The sequence below is a fragment of the Pectinophora gossypiella genome, chromosome 14 (assembly GCF_024362695.1).
Source record: "Pectinophora gossypiella chromosome 14, ilPecGoss1.1, whole genome shotgun sequence".
Classification (NCBI taxonomy): domain Eukaryota; kingdom Metazoa; phylum Arthropoda; class Insecta; order Lepidoptera; family Gelechiidae; genus Pectinophora; species Pectinophora gossypiella.
The window spans coordinates 12105716-12131512 of record NC_065417.1 but is presented as its reverse complement, the minus strand read 5'-3'; the positions used below and the strand labels follow the sequence as shown (position 1 = coordinate 12131512).

Genomic DNA, 25797 nt, shown 5'->3' with positions numbered 1-25797 from the left:
GCACTCACGCGTTAGGCGGCCCACGGCAAAAATGAGTTCTTTATTATTTTATGGATGTGAGCCCCGGTAGCCCAGTTGGAAGAATTCTTGACTCTCATTTTGAGGTCGCCGGTTCGAATCCTAGCATGGGCCTAAACCAATGACTTAGAATTTATTTTAGAATTCATGTTTGGATTATAAATAAAATTATCACGTGCTCGGCGGTTAGGACAACATGGTGATGAAACCCACATTCCCGAGGAATGCGTTTCGGAGGTATGTGACCTAACTTGTATTGGGCTGGTTGTCCCTTCCCGGGTTTGAAGGTCAGACAGGCAGTCGCTTCTGTAAAAACTGGACCTGTGAAATTGTCCGCTGTATGTAAGCAGACCCCGTGAGAAACGGGATAACGCTAGGAAAATGATGATTATTTTATGCATAAACATGTCTGAGGTATGATATAGGGTAAAATATGTACTTAGGCGAAGCCGGGGTCAGTCGCCAGTCTACAAGATGTCCCGCCAAACCACGACCTACTAACATTTCACACTAAGGGTTTGACCCACTGTTCAATTGTGTCGGAACTATGTGCTTTAGATTCCTATATGTCATTATAATGTGAAAGTTGAAACCATTTGAACAGTCGAGACTTAGCTGCACAGAAATAGGCTAGTTTGACTAGTAAGTCAAATCAGTTACTTTTTACAGTAGAGTCATTTTATTTATTTGTATCTTGTTTTATTTATTCATATTACATTGAATAGTTACATGTCAAATAATTAATCAAAGTTAACTTAAGACGCCCTGGAAAGGCAGAAAATTTTTGAATTTTACATAATAATATATATATTTAAAAAAATATGTATTAACAAAAGCTACATTAGAAGTAATATATCAGATATTAACTCAATTTGTTTATTAATTTTTTTTAACCGAATAATAGTATTTACTTTATAACAATATTTTTTATCGTTTTTTTTTAGTACGAATCGGGAACACCCCAGACGTAGGTACCGTTGGAAATCCGCACGGCGAGTAATACGTTTCGTGCGCGAACAATGCATTATTGAAGGCAATCATGAGTCGGCCAGGTGGCCGTTTGCCTCGATTTGCTGATCAATTATTGCCACTGGCTCCACACAACGATTCCATCTGTTTCTTTGATGGCTTAAAACCATTTTAACCGTTTTAACTTTCGAAATAGCGCACGTGTTTGCCGCCGACGAAGAGTAATAGTTCTATAATTTTTGAAGCGGGCATTCTGAATAAGGCAGCCACAATGCTTGTCAATTCAAGCATAGCAGTGTTTATCAAGCGTTTTTCATTAATTTCCTACACGGCCTGTTCCAAAAATGTTTTCGCTTTGTACGTGAATTTGTAAAGCGGTAATATCCTTTGTTTCAAGTAAATAGTCGGAGAGTAGTAGTAAGAAAAATATAGGTGCTTTTTGCTTTTTTTTGTATCGCTTATTTACTCATTTAAACTAGATAAAGTCAATCTTGTGCGTCATTCTGCGTTGATAAAATTCAGTTTGCTAATTAGAAAAAGTGCATCCTATTGCAGAAAAACGTTCAGTCTATAACAACCTATAACAATCTGACGGTAATTCTTTATTTTATCCAGTACAACCCAAGTAGTACTAAGTATATTGATTTTAAAAACGAAATCTAATGAATGTGAAAAATTCTATCAAAATACCACACTTACCGTGGCCGTATTAATTTTCCATTATTCTAGCACTTATGTAAATAAAAAAGCAAATACGCCGCATTTTGTTCTTCGAACATATATTAATATTTTGCAGACCGTCAGAAAGAGAATAGTCGTATATTTAGGGTATGTGCTAAGACACGAAAGGTACGAGCTGCTGCATCTCATAATGATGGGCAAAGTCGCTGGAAAAAGAAAAGTGGGTCGGAGGAAGAAGTCCTGGTAGCGTAATATCAGGGAGTGGACCGGGATCAAGAGTGCGATCGAACTGTTCCGCCTCGCGGGAGATAAGAATACATTTTCGGAGCTGATGGCTAACCTCCACTAGTTGGAGAGGCACCTGAAGAAAAAGAATATAACATAGCACCGCTCCTGTAGTGTATACAACCTCATTCCGCGCCAGCTACCCATGTTTAGGTCCCATGGAATACCGGAGTCTATTGCCATTAACCGGGCACAAATCCTGTGAACCACTGATCCAAATATGAACTCATAAAGTCGAATAAAGTCTGTTATTCCAAACTGATATTTAATCTTCAAATCACCAGAGAGTAAGGCTTGTTAAAACCTTAATTACGATCAAGATATATTTCGCAAGATATTCCAAAACGTTATCGAACCAAACGAATCCTTTATAAAAACGGACTCTTCACGCTCACGTGATACAGCGAACCTAATTAAGATTTTGTTGGTGTTCCATTCGTGGACTTATTACCGGAGATGATAATCTTGGGTGGGCCTTTGTATACAGTCCCCTGGCGCTGGACAATGACGAATGGATCCACATATCGCGCACTGATTAAATATTGTAACCCTTTTGTGTTCTACGTTTGTATGCGCCACAGTATTTACTGTTCTTTCATTGAATGTACATATGTGTGCGCAGACATGTGTATAAAGAGTCTAATATTATGGGCTATGTAAAATTATAGACTATATGTGGAGATTTCTTATATCAAATCAAATCAATTTATTTGCGAGAACACATAAAATACAAAAAGGTGGTAAAATTATTCAAATAATAATGTTGTGTGTTCGGCCTGCATGCGGGCGTATACATAATACATAAAAAAATATTTATAATAAAGAAATGGTACATTGAATAGAAAAATATTGAAAATTATTAAAAAAATACAAATAATACTTGTTATTCTTCCCAATAAAATAAAATATATAATATAATAAAATATAATAAAATAAACAGATGCCTCTCTCTCTTTATTTAAGAGCTGCGCTCTTGTCGGTGGAGTAATCGCCATTACTCCATAGATTGGGCGTATAGAACGGTGGTTGCCCCAATCGCCTTCCGTTCCGCAATACACCGACCAATTTCTCAATCGGTGATATTCTAGCAGATAGATGATAGAAAATAATGATATGTTATGATGATGATGATAGATAGGCAAATGTGTGTTATTATATTTCTATTTTTCTAAGTTTTATTACCATGTAATAAAAATTTAATGCACGTAATGGAAGGCTGGCAAAGGAAGACCTAGAAGGACTTACATTGACCAAATTAGAGATGTCCTTACAAAAGGTTTAGTACGATCTACTCTGAACCGGCGTGCATGTATGAAGCGATTGATGAATGCGGAAGAAGCAAGAGAAGTGTGTCAGGATCGAAGCAAATGGAATTCTTTAGTCTCTGCTTACCCAGTTGGGAAATAGGCGTGAGTTTATGTATGTGTGTAATAAATAGGATGCGATAGTAGGCATATACTGAGAGTTATTGGGGACAGAAGAGGCAAGATGATTGGACATTTAATAAGACATGAATTATTTACACTGCGGGTTGGTGGTATTTTTACGGCTAATAACCGGTACCAACGGCTTAACGTGCCCTCCGAAGCACGGAATCATCTTACTTTTTCGGACAATAAGGTGATTCAAGCCTGCAAAGTCCTTACCAAACAAAGGCCAGTCTCACAAACTTAATCCGACAATGTCGTCGGGAATCGAACCCGGACCTCCGAATTGTGAGCCCAACGCTTTAACCACTACACCACGAAGGCTGTAAATAATATGTATACCCATATAGAAAATTATTCCCATATGCGAAATTAACGTGGGTTTATGTACTAACCTAGTAATGAACCTGAGATTTACAAATTATTTCTATTATAAAATATGATTGATGAGCTCGGTGGCGCGGCGGTAAACGCGCTCGGTCTGCGATTGTTGAAGTTAAGCAACTTTCGCAAGGGCCGGTCATAGGATGGGTGACCACAAAAAAAAGTTTTCATGTCGAGCTCCTCCGTGCTTCGGAAGGCACGTTAAGCCGTTGGTCCCGGCTGCATTAGCAGTCGTTAATAACCATCAATCCGCAGTGGGCCCGCGTGATGGTTTAAGGCCCGATCTCCCTAACCAAGGCCCGTGCCCCAGCAGTGGGGACGTTAATGGGCTGATGACGATAAAATATAGTGAAATGTAATTACAAAAACGTATACTAATAATAATCGATGTAAGAAATTAAAACCCTGCTGGGTACTAAAAACGTATATTTTTTAACCGTAGACCGTGGTCTCGAATAATTAGACAAGAAAATTACTAACAGTAACAAAGCTTCGAAAACAAGCCTTGAATAATTACAAGCAGAACACAATTTCGAACATAAACCCTTATTCCACTCTCCATCTGTTAGTAGAATTCAATCTTAAATCAAATTAATGGAACAACATTAACAAATAAGTTTTTAAGTCGTCATTCCATCATGGAAGACGTCCTGATCCCGTCGTTTGCGTGGATAACGGTACACCTGTTCGAAATTAATTACCCACCAAAGTCCAGCTAATTATAAATTGCGGTAATACATTACATGCTTTACAGATTCGGTAATTTGCCTTCTGGGACAAACCGGTGCGTGGGAAAATAAGGTGGATACCGTGTGGTTATAGATAGTGCTTACGTGAAGGAAAATTGTTGAGGAAAAAGTAAATAAAGTGTGAAAGAAAAACAGAACCTCTGCGGTAACACTTCCTCATAACATAAAGCAACGATTTATATAGGATGTTAGTAACATCGTAACGAATACTGAGGGGGATGATTCAAACCATGATTCTGAGTTAATATCAAGTGGAATTTTCCGTCGCATAATTAAAGTTTTTTTTTAGTTTTTTTTAAATTATTTTCTATTCTATACTTTTGCGATAGAAAAATCCACTTGATATTAACTCAGAATAATGAGCTGAATCATCCGTTTCAGTATTCGTTACGATGTCACTAACAACCCATACTAGTACTTACAGGTAGCCATACAAGTAGGTATGGTGTTAGTGATACCATAACGAATACTGAGGGGGATGGTTCAGACCATGATTCTGAGTTGATATCAAGTGGAATTTTCAGTCGGAAAATTCATGAAAAATTTTGTGTTTTTTAAATTATTTTCAATTCCATATTTTTGCGACGGAAAGTTCCACTTGATATCAACTCAGAATCATGGTCTCATTCATCCCTCAAAGTTTTCGTTACAATGTTACTAACACCCTGTATGAATCTTTTTTTTTCGAGTTGCCTGTGTTAAGCTGGAGTTTTATGGATCACTTTAAATTCTAGTTCGCGACATTCATGAGATACTTACATATTTATCTACGTCCTATTATTTATTTATCAAATCGTCTTCTATCGTGTGGGTTGTGAAGTGGAATACCAACCTCATCAACCCTGGTGTCAGGGTTATTATTGAGCCGCCATAGGCCCCTGACATGGCTCATGTAACGGCTACATACCTACATCAGTAAGTAGTGACCACAGTTACATCAGTAAGTAGATTGTCCGATACTAAGATGATCCGTGCTTCGTAGGCACGTTAAGCCGTTGGTCCCGGTTACTACTTACTGATCTAAGTATGTAGTCGTTACATGAGCCATGTCAGGGGCTTTTGGCGGCTCAATAGTAACCCTGACACCAGGGTTGATGGGATTGATAGAAGAAGAACTATATCCCCATGAGGGACTTTCTATGCTGCGTTTCCCAAAGATAGTATAGATGGCGCTGTCAAGATGTAATGTTTTTTAATGACATGTCATAAATCGAAAAGCAATCGCAAATTTTTACTGTTGGACATAAAAATAATTTTGTACTTCATTAAGTATTCTTTACATGAAAAATTAACCACTTTTGTTTAGTGTTTTGTTTACTAATAATATTTTGTTTGTTACAGGCTTTTAGTTTCGCTGACGGGTTCTGCAATATGACCGCCGATTCCACACCCGTGAGTACTTTAGATATTATAAAAAAAATTGCCATAATAATTATTAAAGTCATAACGATGTAGACCTACTGCTTTACACATCACAACCGGATTAAATAAAATAAAAATATAGCTTATATCCAAACAACGACGATAAAGGTGATTAAAATATAGGTTCTATTTTCAAATTCCAGGAAAGAGCACAGTTTTTTTAAATTATAAAAAATGCAAAGTACATTTTTATATTTAATACAGTATAGTACAAATTTAAAAAGTAGTTACATTGGGTTTACCTTTCTTCTAATACAAAATACACAAACGGTAAATATATGTGTGTAAAAGTATTTGACAGCCAAGCAAAGTTCAATCGAATTATTTTATGTTTGGATTTAATTTTGCTTGGCTGTGAAATACTTTATTACATTCTCACCGATTGTTTATTTTTGTGTTCGCAAAGCGGATAGTGTTTAAGTTTATGTATTTTTACATACATACAAATTGGTCTTTGTACTGCGGAACGGAAGGCGATTGGGGCAACCACCGTTCTACACGCCCTATTTATGGAGTAATGAAAATGGGGTGATTACTCCACCGACAAGAGCGCAGCTCTTAAATAGAGAGAGAGAGACATACCTACATACATACAATTGCCGATATAAATAGCATATTATAGCGTTTTGCTGTCTTCCTGGTGGGTACATTCGTACCTTAGTCAACCAAAGTGACTTACGTGAAGTACTTTCTACTTCTTATCGTGTGGGTTGTGAGGTGGATTACCAATATCAACCCTGGTCTTAGGGTGGTAACTTAACAATAGATCTAAACTTTCTTCAGAATGAATTTGTGTCTATTATATTAAAAAATAAAGCTGTTTAGCGGGATATATGGGTAAGTGACGACCCATGAAAGATGTGGATGGATTGTGTGAGTACTGTCAGAAATAAATGGAAGAGAAATACATGTTGTGCCAACCCTATGTAGAGTGGGATAAGGGCAGGAGGTTGATAACTGTCCTGGCTAGGTTGCCCAAAAACAATATAGATGGCGTTGTACAGATTTAACGTGATAAATGTGGTTGCGGGATTCACTGTCTCATACAATATTACTGTTCTGTGCATATTTGGTCACATTAGACATGCTTCCGCGGCATTTATCTATAACAAGAACTTGGTGGGTCTGACGGCCTCCGTGATTAAGTGGTTGAGCGTATGGCTCACGATCCGGAGGTCCCGGGTTCGAATCCCGGTGGGGCAAATCACAAAAATCTCTTTGTGATCCGTAGGCTGGTTAGAACATTGCAGGCTGATCACCTGATTGTCCAAAAAGATGATCCGTGCTTCGGAAGGCACGTTAAGCCGTTGGTCCCGGTTACTACTTACTGATAAGTACGCAGTCGTTACTTGAATCACGTCAGGGGCCTTTGGCGGCTCAATAATAATCCTGACGCCACGGGTGATGAGGTTGGTCATCCACATCTCAACCCACACAATAAGAAGATGAAGAAGGATATATATACCCACACAATAAGGCTTCCCTTGTTTTGTTCATGTACAATATTTTGTATTGTATTATATAACCGAAGAATTCATTGGTATTCAAACTCGGCAAAGTTTGTTGTAATTTATAAACTCGTACCCAAACTCTGAAGAATTTATCGATACGAAGTAGGATCGAACTCGCGACATCTGGGTTCGAATGTACTTCCAACTCAACTACCGCTTACAACTTTTGAATGCAAACAGCGCGCTCGCTGCAACTCACACGTTTATCATACACAACTCACGTCTGCATCCTATCGGGGTAGGCAGAAGTAAACGTCACCAGAAGACAACTAGCAACCACAATTGGTATTATGATAACATACAGTCATATAAAGCGTATATACGTCCCACTGTTGAGCACAGGCCTCTATCAACCGAATGGGATATGAAGCATACTCCACCATGCTACTTTATTGCGGGTTGGTAGAGATGTTTCAGGATTCGTAGCCTCCAATAGTTTAACGTGCCTTATGGAGCACTGAATCATTTTACTTTTTTGGTCAATCAAGTGATTCAGCCTGGAATGTCTTTAAACAAGTGTCGTGTTTTACAAGTAAACAATAGCTCACTGAGTAATGTAGAGTTTTACAGTATATTATATATATATATGTATGTATATATATGTCGTGGCCAGATCATAGAATTGATCATTTCATGATGTGCTTGATCATTTCATGTAATGCTCATATTTCATGAAATAGAGTATCACACGTTGGCCACATCATGATGTAGTTTGGCCAGATCAATGAACACAAAACGTTTAACGATATGAGCAACTAAATGCATGATTACTTCATGATATGGCCAAACGTTGGCAATTATATCGTAAAATTAGTAACATTATCCACCGATAGTGGCGCTGGTGTCGATTATATTTAAAACTTGATTGATATTATAATCGATGAATCAATGTTATTGTACAATTTTCCATATCGAATAGGTTCATTATTTTGAACCTAAGAAATTAATCGACTATTCGCATTTTTATGACACCACATAGCATGGACACGCCTACATTAACGATATGGCTAAACATTGATTGATAATATCCATAAACGTTGACGTTTCAACGATATGGTCAACTCTTACGTTGGCCATTTCATGAAAAATGTCTATTTCATGAAATGGTCGAACACATCATGAAATGATCAATTTTACGATCTGGCCACGACATATACATAAACTCACGCTCCTTATACCTAACGGGTTAGACAGAGCCACAAGTAATCAGAAGAAGAATACATTTATTAATTAGGTACTGAAGAATAAATTAGTACAATTTCCTTTAATTTAATTTCCTATTTTCTATATTTTTTATGCAACATTATTTATTCTAACCTTTAGCTACCTCAAATCGTGAAGATGTCTGTGATACAGTGAGCTTATCGCAAGAAGTTTTTGTTAGTATTAGTCTCAGAACAAAAATTACCTTGTAATATCTGTGGTAGAATTTGTTCAATTTAGATTATTTTTGTAGATAAGATAATAGAGATTCCTACTAGAAATAAGGTGAACCGTTTGTCTATCTTGTGTAAGTCTAATTGTTTTTATACCCTGTCCTGTGTACGATAAACTGTTAAATAAATAATATTGTAGTCGAGAAGGTACCAATGTTATTATCTTTTAAACTGGAAACCAATCTCAGCTCAGCGAAAAATCTAAACGACCCAATTCCGTTAATATCATCAAGGGCTCTTTGTAAATGAAACGGGCGATTTAATTTTTATACGGATTTGGGGACAAAAAATTTTGCGGTTCGCTTCCTCCTTATTTGTTTTGTTCTTGTATCTGTTTTCGGCAAAGCTCTTTCCTAAATCCGCGTCTGTCGAGGAAAACCCGTGACGTAAGGACCTCTTTAATAAATCATTATAAACAGCATTACTGCTAAGCGTTAAATATAAACGCTTATTTATTTCGTAAATAAATTGAACAAGTTTTGCAGTTAATAAGGCAGGTCTGGAAAGGGCTTATCGTGTTGTTAGGGAAGTTGATTTGAAATTGGAATCTAGACGTTATTGTCTTGTATTGAACTTCGATTGTGAACGACTTCTTTAGGGCACACATAAATTGACGCCCATACGGATTTCGGGTTGGCCACAAGTCATCTATGAGGTAACCCACAGCTATTAGGGATCGTCCATTAATCACGAAAGGGGGAGAAGGAATTCAGAAATAAACACGAAATATCACAATGGGTTAAGGTTAGTGAGATATCATATGTATTTTTTTAAATGCTAAATAACCTCATATGATGATTGAACTGCCCGATGAAATTCATCTCAAGATGGATTTAATGAGCAGCATGGTGATAGGAGCAGCTCATCATAACATAACATAACAAATATGAAAACAGGTAATGCAAAAATGATAAAAAAAAAACAAAAAAGAAGTAAATGTTTTTTGTTTTATAGCACTCATTCGCGCTTAGGAAAACTCACAAAGAGAAAATTTTATCGACAAAGAAAAATGTGACGCGGACGGGACTTGAACCCTGTCCTGTCCTGGACAGGAGAAGGACCCGGTAGTGTAAGGCTAGGCGCGCACTACGAGTTTTTCGCCGCGCGGCAGAAAAGAGCAGCGGCATAATGATTGTTGCACTGTAATACTGCGCTGCGGTGGCTCTGCCGTCAAGTGCGCGCAATACAGTTTAAAACTGTTTGGTACAGAATTACAGTGCGACATTATGCCGCGCGGCGAAAATCTCGTAGTGCGCGCCTGGCCTTATTGTTAACAAACACGTCCCGGCTTGACAAGAGTTGTGGGTTCAAGTCCCGTCCGGGTCAGATATTTTTCGATTACATTTTGTCTTTGAAAAGAGAAATCAAAAGAGTACATTACAATACAAAACGACAAGAGACAGTTCATCATTTTAGAAAGGCCATTACAAGAATCATACTATAGTGTAAGCTAAACGCTAATTCTGTCTTTCGACATTGCATAATTTCTATTTTTATAGGTTCTTATTGACCACAATCTCACTTGTAGTGACGATGGTTTTATTTGTGGTCTGTTATTTGTGGCCACAACGCAGTGGTCATAATTTATGTTAAACTACGAACATAATATAAACATAAACAGCCTATACACGTCTCACTGCCGGGCACACGCCTCCCCTCAATCAGCCTGAGGGGGTATGGAGCATACTCCACCACGCTGCTCCAATGCGGGTTGGTGGAGATGCTTGGGCTAGTAGCCCGGGACCAACGGCTTAGCGTGCCTTCCGAAGCACGAAATCATCTTACATTTTCGGACAATCAGATGATTCAAGCCTGCAATATCCTTATCAAACAAAGGATAGTCTCACAAAGTGATCTCGACAATGTCCCCATCGGTAATCGAACCCGGGCCTCCAGATCGTGAGCCCAACGCTCGAACCACTATATCATGGAGGCTGAATCTATGAACACTACTAGATATTTTCTGTAATTTTGAAACGTATACAGAATAACGGAAAGTATAATAATGGAAACTGATAAAAACGAAAAAATAACTCAAGTATTAAAGTACCCTAAACCGTTGCCAGTCAACAAATTTTTTTCATCATAGTCTTTTAAGCGATTCAAATTATGCGTACTAAAAATAGGTCTAATGACTGTAAATTCGACTCGGTTACATAAAATGTTGTCCTAATTGACAATAAGATTATGCCAAGTAATCGAGTCTTGAAGGCGGGCTGGGATTAAAATTGGGTTTTTAATTTATTGCTGAGGGGATCGGTTCGTCCGCTATGGATCTTATTCTGTCACGGCGGAGATATTTCATTTCGGACAGATTAAGGGTCTGTTGTACTGAAACGCTATATGTTTTTATTCTTTGTTAGGATATAATATGGAGCCGTAGTAGATCAGTTTGAAGAACGCTTGTGTCTGTGACAGGTTTGCATCTTAACAAGGGCCTAAACAATGATTTTCGAATATGTTTTCGAATGCATGTTTGGATCAGAAAGCGGTAAAGGAACACATCGGAAGGAAACCCACATTCCCGAGAAAGTTTCGGAGGTATGTGACCTAACCTGTATTGGTATGGTGTGTCTTTCGCGGGTTGGAGGGTAAGACAGGCAGTCGCTTCTGTAAAAGACCGGACCTGTCAAATCTTCAGCTTAGGTAAGCGGACCCTGTGAACAGGATATCACTAGAGAGATGATGATGAGAATAGAATAAAAATATATATTATATTTGTGTAGGTATTTAGATCACTCGAACGGGACTTGAACCCGTAGTAGCTCTTGTCAACCCGGGAAGCTTGTTTACCATTACACCACCGGGTCCTCCTGTCCATGCGAAATTTTTTCGATCTATGTACCGTCATTAAACCGAGAACATGAGTTTACCTTAGTACTGGTGAGACCTATAAAAACAAAGATCATGCTTGACATTTACATAATTTTATGAATTATACCTACGATTATTATGATGTGGTCCCTAAATATAAGTTCATCATCATCAGCCCATAAACGTCCCCACTGCTGAGGCACGGGCCTTCCCTATGGATGGGTAGGGAGATAGGGCCTTAAACCATCACGCGAGCTGCGAGCCCAGTGCGGATTGATGGTTATTAACGAGTGCTAATGCAGCCGGGACCAACGGCTTAACGTGCCTTCCGAAACACGGAGGAGCTCGAGATGAAATATGACCGGCCTTTGCGAAAGTTGCTTAACTTCAACAATCGTAGACCGAGCGCGTTAACCGCTGCGCCACCGAGCTCCTCGTTTAAGTTACCGCGCTCTAATTTTCAATATTTTTGTTCGGGTAAGAGCCTTCAGGCACGTTTTGTCCGGCCAAGTAATGTAGTTATAGTATTAGTTGAACATTTTATGTCATACCTAACATACTTGCGTGTAGATATTATCATGATTGAGATGAGAATTATAATAATAACGCATTAATTTAAGTTTATGTCGATTTCAAGAACTCAACTCGTAATGTATAATTTTAATCGCAGTAATTTGTAGCACCGTTTCCGTAATTCATGGATAATGATTTTTATTAAAAGTAGCAAAGTTACCTTTTGATATGAAGTACTTGGTATAAAATTATATTACCATATCGTTTCAACGTATAGCAACATATGTTTCATTTCAAATTTTCAAAATCGTTTCAAAAACGTACGCGCGGCTTACGATTGACTTCTGATTATGAACCTAGTAATAATTATTTTCTTAAACTAAAATTCTAGTTACAGCAATCATCTAAGCCAAGTGTTACCTAATTGCATTGCACTTTAAGTGCAAAATGAACTTTCTGGTTCGTTCATTACTACACTTCAGGCGTCACGCGACGCTAACTAGCGCAATATTTGTTCAAAGGCATTTGGCTTATGTTGTTGAGGCTTCACTGGGCTTCTATGAAGTGTGTAATATACAAAATCGGGCCCTTTGTGACAGGAAAGCAACAAAGCTCTTAATTGAAACACTGAGAGCGCGACTCGTAGCGCGGTCTACGCTCGGCGCGGCAGTGCTACGTTGCGCGTCGTGTAGACCGCCCGCCCGTAGCGAACGGCTACGGCGTAGCTCCGTGCAGTGCCCAGTGGAACGAGTGTTATATGTAATTTTTTGTGCTCTAATTTTTGTGCTGTGCTTTTTGTGCTCACTTTGACGGGATTGGAATGCGCATCTGTCGGTAAATTAATTATAGAACTTGTGCATTTTTTTTCGAACAGCGCCTGACCACAGTACTTATGCCGTACTTATTTATTCACGGTATAGTCAGACCGTGGTAAATAGGTATAATTTGTCGAGAAAATTACTAAATTTGTTTCTAAGTTGTCTGTTAGTTGGTACCCTTATTGTCGTGGTTTTCTGTGTATATCAGAGAAGTCTTTGATGTTTCGTCGTCATTAATTTAAGTATCTATATTTTAGTAAATCCTCTTATAATTCCTGTGAAGTGGGTGACCTCGATTTTATCTTGATGTCATCTTAACTTGATGTGTTGGAGCTTGGAGTGGATAAAAATATACTATTGAGGAAAACTGTATGAGCGATTTTCGCAACATGTTATCGGCTTATATTTATTATATATTATTGCCATAAGTTCCAAAACAATTTTTTATATTGTATATTACGTAAATTATGATATAATCGAAAAGTTTAGGATTTGTGCCCGGTAAATAGCAGTAGGCTCGTCCTATTACATGGGATTTTAATGGGTATATACTATTCACCCCTTCAGCGATACAGGCGTGATGTTGTGTTATCTAAATTATATACATTTTAAATATATAAGTGTACATTCCGACGGGTTTATAAATCTTCACGTCGTTTATAACCTACCTATACGAATGAATATTAATGGCATAATTTGGTGGAATTTAGACATCGAAAATTCATGTTGTTTAGAAATGTACGAAGATTTGAGTTACATTCTTGAATAGTAAAGAAAGCGTTTATAGAGATTGTGAATAACATAGACATAGAAGGACGTACATTGACCAATTTGGAGATGTCCTAAGGTTCAGTACGATCTACTCTGAACAGGCGTGCGTGTATGAAACGATTGATGAATGTGGAGGAAGCAAGAAGATTGTTAGGATCAAAGCAAATGGAATTCCATATTCTCTGCTTACCTCGGGGTCTGCTTACATAGATTCTCGTATATTTATACGTGAATCTATGTGTGTGTATGTAAATATTTTTTTTCAATTTGTATTATGACCTTGTATTTCTTGGACTTTTCAAAACCATTGAAATCAAATGTTTGGGACATTTGATCTATTCTAATATCAAATTTTCTCGAACATTTTGTTATCCTTTTTAATTTGGGAATATACAGACCCCAAAAACATTTTTAATTTGAAATCGAGTTTTTATAATCGATTGAATAAAATTTTGGCATCAGTTGTTATTGCAAACTGAATAAGCTACAAAATGACTGAATCACAAATTAGTGACGTCATAACAAGAACAACAACCCAAGTGTATAGAGGTATATTCCCAAATGGAGTACTCAGGGGTACATCGCAAGCTGAGCTAAGTATCCACGTATCACCTGAACTTTCTATCTCGTTCTTTATTCTTATGTCATTGAATGTTTAATAACAACAACGGAATTAGTCTTAGATCATACATAAACAGCCTATATACGTCCCACTGCTGGGCACAGGCCTTCCCTCAATCAACCGGAGGGTGTGGAGCATACTCCACCACGCTGCTCCAATGCGGGTTGGTGGAGGTGTTTTTACGGCTAATAGCCGGGACCAACGGCTTAACGTGCCCTCCGAAGCACGGAATCATCTTTCTTTTTCGGACAATCAGGTGATTCAAGCCTGAAAAGTCCTTACCAAACAAAGGACAGTCTCACAAAGTGATTTCGACAATGTCCCCATCGGGAATCGAACCCGGACCTCCAGATCATAAGCCTAACGCTCTAACCACTAGACCACGGAGGCTGTCTCAGATCACAAGTATATATATATATATAAATGGAAAAGTTTCACAGCAGACTCTGTATCTACCAATGCAATGTCCTTTACGCAGCTAGAACGCAGCGGCAAAAAAAATATTCTGTAATCCTCAAAGCCCTAATTACCCAGTCTTTCCTTAATTTTTATTGCGCTGTAAAAAGTATTCAAAATAATACGAACTGGGCTGTCGAGTCTGTTGTAGGAACACTTGACACTTTTTACGATTTTTATATCGCTACTATAAAAAGGATTTGCGCTGGGTCCGTGTTTACATTATGTCAGGGCCCAGTAGACAAGTTCATTCCCTGAATTGAACCTTATTTTGCCGATATTGATAATATTTTGTCGCTGGATTTTCGGTTTTTCGGGGTCTTCTGTGAAATATGATGTTACGAAGTTTGTTGTTTTTCATTGGCACGATGCATAAAGTAAAATGTTTGTGTAAGCATCATATTAAAATGACCATCTTCTTGATTCTTCTTCTTTTCTCGTGTGAGTTGTGAGGTTAGTGACCAAGCTAGCAACCTTTGTGGCAGGGTTAGGTACTATTGAGCCGCCAAACGCTCTATCTATTATTGAATTGACTTGATAGCCTTTTAGCTCAAGGCTAACAAAAACAGTAATAAATAAAAAAATAATACTATAAAATAGTAATAGTTTCCAACTAATCAAATCAGTTACTGTTTACTAAACGTCAAAACACGAAAATAAAGCGACGTGGTTCACGCCGCGACTTGTGCTGAGTTAGGCTCATCTCAGGACGTCCACCACCACCTTATGATCATTTCGACGAATATCTGTCTTGCTTTTTTGTAATTGTTTTGTGGAAATTTGACATGATGTTTTTGTTTTGTTTTTTTAGTGTGTGGCACCCTTTTATAAAGAACTATTTCTACTTCTAATTACTATGGAATTTGTATGAAAAACTCACTGTGACGTCATAGATAAACGTATTAAAATGTCGGACTTATTTTTACGTTATTCTTGATTATTTGTTAATATGTTAAATGGAAAAAATATTTTTTTTTTTTCATTAGTTTTAGATCTGTCTTTATTTAGTAATCAGAATTTCATAATTTATCTTGAACCTAGTACAGGATCCAATTGACGTAACGATACTAACCAAATGTATGCAGTTATATAAAAAACACGTCACGTGGTTGAGCAGTCGGCAACTGAATCTCGGTTAATTTCCCACTGGTGGCGCAACGGTGTCCTAGTGAGATATTACCGTAAAGCTTACCTTGTCCGTCTCAGGACTTTAACACCAAAGGCAAGTTGTCTTCTGGTGAGTCTCTGGTGGCACCCTGATGGAGATGATCAGCGCGAGTCTGACATTATTATAGTCTAAACTCACCTTCTCAAAATCTTTTAATTAAAAATCTGGCAAACAGTGCATATAGCAAAAAAGACGCCGCGTTTTCTGTCAAATAAAATTTTAATTACTGAATTACAAACGAATCCCGGTAGGTTTAGATTCGTCGGTAGATTTACTCTTTTACATAAATTATTGAGGATGTACCTCTGACTACCCCAATTGGGATATAGCCTTATGCTTTTTTATATTTTCGAATCAGATTGGGCAAAAACTTAACCAAGCGAAGCCAGCTCAAGACGCTAGTAATAAGTAATGAAAAGAAATAATTTGAATAATATATATTTGAAACATTCTTATTCATATAATTTAAAGGAAAATTATACCATCTACAACAGGACCACAATTACCGTATAAAAAATAAAGTTTACTAAAAATATTTGTAAGAAAACAAAAAAAAACATGGTTACTATTATTTTTTTGGGTTACTAGGCTAAGGGGCGTTTGGTTTGTAATAAAGAAATAAAATCCGTTTTTTCCTACACACCTGAAGGAATGTGTAATTTCAAACAACAGTTATACCACAAAAAGGTATTTATTTGAATGTATTTATGGAATAATTTCTAGAACTGTCGAAACAAGGATTTATTTTTAAATACCCAAACCTCGTACTAAAACGTACAGGCTTGAATTACGTACGTAATTCGTAGTAAAAATTCGTAAATAAGGCAGGTTGATTTTTGATCATCTTTTGATTTCACAAAGTGACATCGGGAATCGAACCCGGACCTCCAGATCGTGAGCCTAACGCTCTAATCACTACACCACGGAGGATTGTCAATTGGTTTCATTAAAATCCGTCGACTTCTTTCTTGGTGCGGATTATTATTCTAAGCCTATTTTATCTTTTATCTTCGTTTTGGAATAAGGCGGATTATTCTTTAAAAATTCCAAGGTCGTTTTCTCATTGAAAACAAAACATCGTATCGTACAGAGAACAGGGAATACAGAAACATTATTACCGGCTAAAAATAAGCATGGAGAAAACCATCATTTCTCTAGATTTACAGTTAGTGGGTTGTTGCGTGCCGGAGTATCGACCCGCCGTACCGACAGAACCAGCGGTCAGGTTTAATTTTCATGTTAAAGAATGTGGAAAGGATCTCTGTTTGAAAAGTTGGTATTGCTCTGTGATATTGTCCCCGTTAATGGCATGTTTGAGTTTTTTCCGTCTACAATTTTATATTTGAGCCTGTATGAGTTGTGACTGTTTTAAAAACAAATATATTCCATTTCCATATTTGTATTTGTATTCCATATTTAAAATTATTTTTTAATTTATACCTACATTTAGCAAGAAGGTTTAGTAAGAAGGTATAGTTCACGGAATAGAAGAAAAAGGATAAACCGTTATGCTATCATTTTTTTTTACTTTTTCTTTCTTCATTGTGATCACCTGAAAGTTCATCATATCAAAATTCAATTTTTTGCAAAAAAATGTGGTACATAATATATTGTAGTAAAAGTAATAAAAATTATAGTTCCACACATTTCGCTTAAAGTAGCATACAAAAAAATGTTTCGTCCATCGTATGACTTCGTATCAGTGGCTGCAAGTTGTCCTTGATTACTTGTTGCTCTGCCCACACCATTAGAAATTACAAGCGTGAGTTTATGTATGTGTGTCATTGATTTTGGCCGAATTTATGGTTTATTTTGTCCTTATGCTAACCGTACCGTATATTATTTTCTACTTACGACATTTCCAGTACTTGACAATTACTAATTTTTTGCTGAGTATTTTTTGTCGCTCCAACAGCCGTTCAAAGAAACAAAACAAAAATGGAATTATGAACATTGTTGATGAAACAATTTAAGGTCTGTGATCAATAGTGGATTAAAATGGTGCAGGAGAAGTGAACATACTTGTCCTCCACTACTACTACCTACACTTTACTTATTTTGTAATGATTTGTATTATAATTACAAATACTGAGAAAAAACAAACGTATTAATATACGGAATCGGATTTAGTTGCTCAGAGCAAGTAGAGAAAATTAAGAACGCTTACTCAAAACGGCACGTCATACTCGGACCTCAGTGGTGTAATGGTTAAAGTGTTGGTCTCTTGATCTGGAGGTCCAATTCCCGGTGAGCACCTACCCCAAAAAACAATTTGTGTTTGGTTAGGTTATTGCAGGCTGATCACCCGATTGTCCGAAAGTAAGATAATTCGTATATGTACCATGTCAGGGGGCTTTGGCAGTTCTATAGTAATAATCCTGACACCAGAGTCAATGAGGTCCGTTAATGATCTCACAAACTACATGAGACAAGAAGAATCTTACTTTGTCTACTCACGAGAGAAGACATGAAGACGCTAATGATTAAATCTTGGTAAAAAAGAGTTTTACTCAAATAGGCTAAAAGTGATACTCAAATAGGTTAAAAGTGGTGGCTATACTCAAATTTAAAATTAAATTTAAAAAGTGGCTTGACGAGAAAGCTTTCTATACTTTTCATGAATTTCTAATTACGTTATTATTTGAATCATTTAATTGAAGTACTATTATTATTATTTTTTATATCAATGATATTACGATACTTTTTTACGTATTGTATACCTATTTATTAATTGTTTATGTAATATGACGTGTAAAAAGAATTTTTTATCAATATATGATGTCGATGTCTATGTCTAATAGGCTATAAATGAAGATCTATTTTATACTCAAATAGGCTAAAATTCATTTCGTTACTTAATTTCTCTACTAACTGTACTTTTTTAGTTCTCGTTTTAAAACCCTTCAATCATTGACTCCGATAAGGAGGTTTCGTCGTGGTTAGTGTAGATTTATTTGATTTCTTTTAATTTGACATTTGAAATAGGTATTGTTTTGCTCGACTTTAGGTTTACTTTGTTTAATATCCGTGTAAGTAAAGGACCTGTTGTTGTAAATTGCTAACATATTTTTTTTTTACTTTTTAATTAGGAAATTTTTTTTTTCTGCATGAGCAATAAGACCGCCTGTTGTGCCTTTCTGTATCTTGTGTCCATTGTGCTCAATAAAGTATTTTGATATTTCTATCTATTTTAGCTTATGATATAGCACATACATAGATATATGGTCTTTCTTAAAAAGCATAAAGCAGAATTACAGACACTATATCTGTATATTATGTCCCACCACTGGGTTCATGGTGCTACACACGTGTTACTGGGCTAATGGTGCTGATTCCCGTTCACACCATCTAATTTTATTTTAAGTTATACCTGTCATTTTCTTATCCGCCGAAAAGAAAAGAGACGGTTAATCGACAGGCATAAAATTTATGGAACACCCGTCAAATATAGACAGAAAAAACTATCATCTCAAAATTTTATACACGGAATTAAGTTGACAGCACACGACAATCGGCTTGCATATCAGCGAGATGCCTATTTCCCGGGTTGTACGTATATTCTAGGTATGAATGAATATTCATACACTCATTCATTTTATAATTCATCATCATCATCAGCCGTATGACGCCCACTGCTGGGCATAGGCCTCCCCCAAGGATCTCCACGAATCGAACGATCGGTCCTGCGCTGCCCGCATCCAGCGGCTTCCCGCGACCTTCACCAGATCGTCGGTCCACCTTGTAGTGGGCCTACCCACTGAGCGTCGTTCGACACGTGGTCGCCACTCCAGAACCTTTCCGCCTCATCGGCCATCGGTTCTCTTCGCTATGTGATCGCTATGTGTCATTTTATAATTAACAGCTGTCAATCACCTGTCCCTTTTCTTTTCAGCGGAGATGAAAATGAAAGGTATAACTTAAAATGAAATCAGGAGGTGTCTGCACGAATCAGTGCTATTGTGTATATAGGTGGTCTTCCCGTTGTCGGTATGTGACCTAGCCTGCATTGGGCTGGTTTTCCCTTCGCGGGTTGGAAGATAAGACAGGCAGTCGCTTCTATAGAAAACCGGACCTGTCAAATCTCTAATCTTCAGAGTATTGTTTTATGATTGTGATGTTTGTTATAACTATATACTTACGTAAATGACTTTATTTAAATTCAACACCTTCACATAACTGTGTCTACAAACCGCACACTTTAAATTGCACCTGTTAAATGCACTAAATGCACAAGACATGTTGCGAACTTGATAAACTGCAGCGAGTTGCAGCTCGTGCTTTGTGAAACTTTATAAAGGTTTCCTCTTGATAAGAGTTAATGGTGCAACGGTAAAATAAAACGCACTGTACTTACCCTGTAAAGGTAAAATGCGTCAGTAATGTTCTTTAGATGTTAAACAGCCTCCGTGGTCTAGTGGTTAGAGCGTTAGGCTCACGATCTGGAGGTCCGGGTTCGATTAGAATAGAATAGAATAGAATAGAAAAAGTTTATTATAAAAGGACGCCACACACAAAAAAAAGTCAACAACATCATCAAATTTCCACTAAAACAATTACAAAAAAGCAAGACGGATGTTTGTCGAAATGACCATAAGGTGGTGGTGGACGTCCTGAGATAAAAGGGCCTCACTCAGCACAAGTCGCGGCGTGAACCACGACGCTGGTTTTATGTGGACCCTTTTGGTGACGCACGAACATCGTATTCCCGATTCCCGATGGGGACATTGTCGAAATCACTTTGTGAGACTGTCCTTTGTTTGGTAAGGGCTTTTCGGGCTTGAATCACCTGATTGTCCGAAAAAGTAAGATGATTCCGTGCTTCGGAAGGCACGTTAAGCCGTTGGTCCCGGCTATTAGCCGTAAAAACACCTCCACCAACCCGCAGTGGAGCAGCGTGGTGGAGTATGCTCCATACCCCCTTCCGGTTGATTGAGGGGAGGCCTGTGCCCAGCAGTGGGACGTATATAGGCAGTTTATGTAATGTTCTTTAGAGATAGCCTTCACTCGTGGTTTATGTGGGCTTTGAGATTTCGAATACTTATTAGGGATATATTGATTAGCTGTGGTAGCCTAGTTGGAATAACGCTTGACTCTCACTGTAAGGTCGCAAGTTCGAATCCAGCACGGGCCTAAACCAATGATTTTCGAAGTTGTTTTTCGAATTCATATCTAGATCATAAATTATTATCACGTGCTCAGCGGTGAAGAGTAAGAAGTATGTTTAAAACATTTCTCGTATTCAAATTGGTGGGTAAACTACAAATGGCGTTAATGAACTGATATTTTTACAAGTATCTATTAAATCAATAGTTAGCAAAGTTATTGAAAAGTGTCGCTTTAATACTGTTGAATTAAAGTAAGTTCTGGTAGTAAGGCCATAAGTAGTATCAAACTCAAAAATATCTTTATTCAGTAGGTAACATAGTTACATTCTGAATCGTCATTTTTTACACAACGAACATCTCATTCGTCTAAAACTACAGCAGCTTCTCACAACCTGTATAGCCGGGGAATAGAAACTGCATGAAAAACCTCGGCCTCCAGCTCCAGGCAGCCAATCAGCTCGCGACACCAAACACTTCAGGGCCCCGATACCGACCCCGCCGGCGTGGTCGACGATTTCCCTCATTCAGCGCTTATCGCTATCGACCCACTTCTTCTTCTTCTTCCAGTGCCTGTCCATTACTGGACGTTGGCCGTCAGCTTTGAGAACTCGTCTCTGTCAGGAGCAAGACGAAACAGCTGTTCTACGGTTGTAACGCCGGTCCATTCGCGGATGTTCCGCAGCCACGACTTCTTCCTCCTCCCTCGACGTCTTTTCCCTTCAATTTTGCCCATCATAATTAATTGAAGCAGCTGGTATTTTTCATTCCTAAGAATATGCCCCAAATACGCTCGACCCACTAGGGTCGATTAATTCTTTCAAATATTTTTCCTCTCAGACGACGCCCTGAGCCGAGGTTCGCGCCCAACTGGGCACCCTCAGGCCTGTTGTCTTAAAAGTTGTACCGGGTGAGAGCCTTTAGCGCTCCCCATTTGTCCGGCCAAGTAGTTAATGCCATCTGCGGCAAATCTACAATAAGTCACGTCAAAAAAAAAAAGCACAAGGCCCTTGGCTTTCTTTAAAACGCCTTTTCTGCCGCCTGTATCCCCGAACAGGACACGCACACCTCGCCAGCTATGTTTAAGTCCCTCTCATTAATCTGGTCTCCGCCTTCCCAGTTAACCTCCTTTATTCTAGAAATTGTATCGAAATATTTACCGACTTACTTTGCTTCCTACATCGATCATTGTAGCCGTATGTTCACGCTACCAATAATACAGTGCCACTATAACACAGTCCAATGTCACAGTGCCGAAAGCAGACCGAAGCCGAATCGCGTGTGGCAAAATGCGCCGTTAAGAGACAGAGTCAGTGTTGGCGATAAAGCGATGTTTTCTTGTGAACAGCTCGGTGAGGTGTCTGAGTGTTCCAGCCATTTGTGGGACGGCTCAGCTAAATACTAACTTGCTGTTTTGAACTCAGTGGAGCGCAGAGCTAAGAGGGTGATCAACAACACGCGGGTAACAGCTAAGCTTAGCTTAAGTAGTAAAAGTAGCCAGTATTTTGGTATTCTGCAGACCGCATTTCGGGGAGTGTGCCCGCGATCTACACGGGCTCATTCCACCATCCTCCTTCTATCTTCGGACTTCCAGTACGTCTGGATCCAGGGAGGGCCGGGTTCCATCCCTAGTTGGTGGATATACCAAACATTCGCAAAAAGCGCTTCGCATTATCCTTCATTATGCGCACTGCTAGGGAGTGGAATTCTCTGGCTTCTCCTGTATTTCCGAATGCATATAACCCAGGTGCTTTCAAGAACAGAGTTAACAGGCACCTTCTGGGCAAGCTCGCTCCATCTTATGCCTCGTCAATGCCTTCGGGCAAGTTTCGGGCCAAGAGCAAACCCATCAAAGGTAAAAAAAAACCCACACGTTTCGTAATCTTATGTCATGCTATAGTTTATGTTAATATCTTACAATATTCGCTTATTATGTCGAACACAGTCTAGATAGCAATATGCCTAGCTTCATTAAAATATTAATCGTAATCGTAAAGTGGCTAAGATATCATTTCATCTTAGTACATACAAACATACATAAACTTACGCCCGTAATCCCAAATGGGGTGGGCAGAGCCACAAGTAATCAAAGACAACTTGCAGCCACTGTTGATACGAAGTCCTAAGATGGATATGATGAACCTTATGGTAATAAGGGATCAGCCTATCGCCCATAACATTAGTCCATCATGTTAGAGGACGCAATCCCTCTGTCGGTTATTTCATCTTAGTATTTATTCTGAATTATGTGGTATACAGCATAGCCGAGCAGCGGTCCGAGTTTGGTTCCTGATAGGGACATTATCGAAATTACTTTGTGTTCTTTCGTTGGTAAGGTCATTGCAGGCTAGAATCATCTGATTGTCGGAAAAAGCATGAGAAAGATTCCGTGCCTCGGGAATACCAGTTGACGGAACTTCCATCAACCCGTAGTGGGGCAGCGTGGTGGAGTATGCTCGACACCCCCTCCGGTTGATTGAGGGGAGGCCTGTGACCAGTAGTGGGATGTATATAGGCTATTTATGTTATATTACTGCGTAGCATTTAGTCAAATACTTTGTACTCGCTTGCAATGGACCAACACCCCAACTCGGCCGAACTCGCGTGTCTGCCGCCCCCTGACCCCATCCCGATGGTTCGCCGACATTTATAGCGATAACACTACAAATTATATTTATTATCACCGTAAACCGTAACTTTTGACGTGTGTCAGATGTACTCGGCCCTGACGACCGCATTTTACCTATTAAAAACCAAATTGTTATTGCCAGAGGAAAGTTATAAGTAAGTCGAAATCTAAAAATTACGAACAGATAGAGGCTTTCTTAAAAATAATAGAATAAAAGGGTAGGATTATTTCAAGCACACACAAACACACACACACGTGTGTGAAAAATTATAGGTGATTGTGTAATCACCTATAATTTTTTCACGCATTTGTTACCTATAGTATGTGAGTTACTTTTGGTTGTTTATTTTACTTATTTGTAGTACAATGTGTTTTCTCGAGAAGCCTCCTGAGGCAGGCGCCTGATAAAAAAATAAAGGAGGCTCCAATCACCTATAATAGTGTATTGATTTTCTACAAATAAAGTAATTTGTATTTGTAAGTCATTTCATTTACGTTCCTATTTATTTAGGTAAGTACTCCTTTCTATGTACTTACGTTCCAAAATTGTAATTAAATGGATCAAACTTTTTAACAGTTTAGGAATTATTTTAGTTATATTAATTTTCTTCGTTCACGCGGAAGGGTCTAATTGAGTATGTGCCTAACTCACAAAAATTCATGTAAAATATTTATGTCCATTCTCCATAGCCAAAATTTACGCTCTCTCATGACTTTTAAGCCTTAACACTTTCACGACTTATCTTTCTACGTATACATAAATCATTATGTATAATTAACACGTTACGTCCCACTGGAGTCATGCCTCTTAATGTTATTTTAAGCAGAAATATTATGTCAATTACAAAATTGCTTGCCTTACGAACCTTAAATGTAAATGAACTCAAAATGTCGGCATGTCAAAGTTTTTAGTAGAACTTGTAGTGCAAGAAGGAACTTGGTTTAATTTTAGCAGAACTTTAAATTTTTTACTTAAAAAGTTGTAGTTTGCGCTGCCGGGCTCTGTACCTTGCGTTTTATTTCTTGCTCTATTTTAATTTGCTCCTTCTAATTATAGAGTTGAACAGAGTGGAAGAATCTTCTTCTTCAGAACACGGGAGTGGTTTGACTTTTGTTTAAGAATTGAAGAGTTGAAATAAAATGTAGGAAAGCAAATACAAATATACTTTATTGCACCAAAATAAAAGAAAATATTCACAAAAGAGACTTGTACCTGGCAAATGGCGGCCTTAATGATAAGGCCAGATAAGGCGAGGAAATACGTGAAAATTCAAAAATTGCGGGTGCAAATTAAGTACAACTTAGCAATAATAAATAAAAACATAATAAAGTAATTTCTTGTGCTAGTCATTGAACCGTATATAGAGATTTATATCTTAATATAATTTATTAGAAAAAAAATTGCTTCAATGTGGCCTTTTTAACCCCCTGATTGTCATAGTGTCAATGTGCCACCTGATTGGGATGGCGGGCGGATTTAAATCCAAATATCGTCCACCTTATTTTGTAAACTTAGTATGTAAGTTTTTGTTACTAACCATATGGATCTTATGTTGTCCGTATAAATTATTTTTGATTTTGATTTTTTTTGATTAATAAAATATATATACGTGCACGTCCGTTGGCAACACTTTAAGCCTCGTTTTTACGGGCCCGTGTGCCCCCAGTGTGTTTACCAGTTGTCCTATACAAACAACGCCGTAGCAAGCTTCAACCAGAAGGGTTGTCATAGTTACACGGTATCATCTTGTTTGCCTCCTTAATCAGGGCCCTACACTATTTTCACGTCTTTCACTTAGCATGAGTGTCATGTCATGTCGTATGTCTAAAATTAAAGTTGGAGCATCCGCACACAGGGACATACGAGTACAAGAAAAGTAATGTTACATGTTATGCGGCTTCCGTGGTCCAGTGATTGAGCGTAAGCTCACGATCCAGAGGTCCCGGGTTCGAATCCCGGTGGGGATATATCACAAAAACCACTTTGTGATCCTTAGTTTGGTTAGGACATTACAGGCTGAT

General features: G+C 38.1%; 1 protein-coding gene across 4 annotated transcripts in view; it reads left to right on the top strand.

Moving 5' to 3' along the window:
- The window catches only part of LOC126372717 (tyrosine-protein phosphatase Lar), a 584292-nt gene that overhangs the window by 158356 nt on the left and 400139 nt on the right, over positions 1–25797 (top strand). For all 4 annotated transcript variants that reach the window (XM_050018572.1, XM_050018570.1, XM_050018571.1 and 1 more), the window contains exon 3: positions 5855–5905. In XM_050018572.1, coding sequence (XP_049874529.1) covers positions 5855–5905 — 51 coding nt within the window. The remainder of the gene's footprint in view (positions 1–5854; positions 5906–25797) is intronic.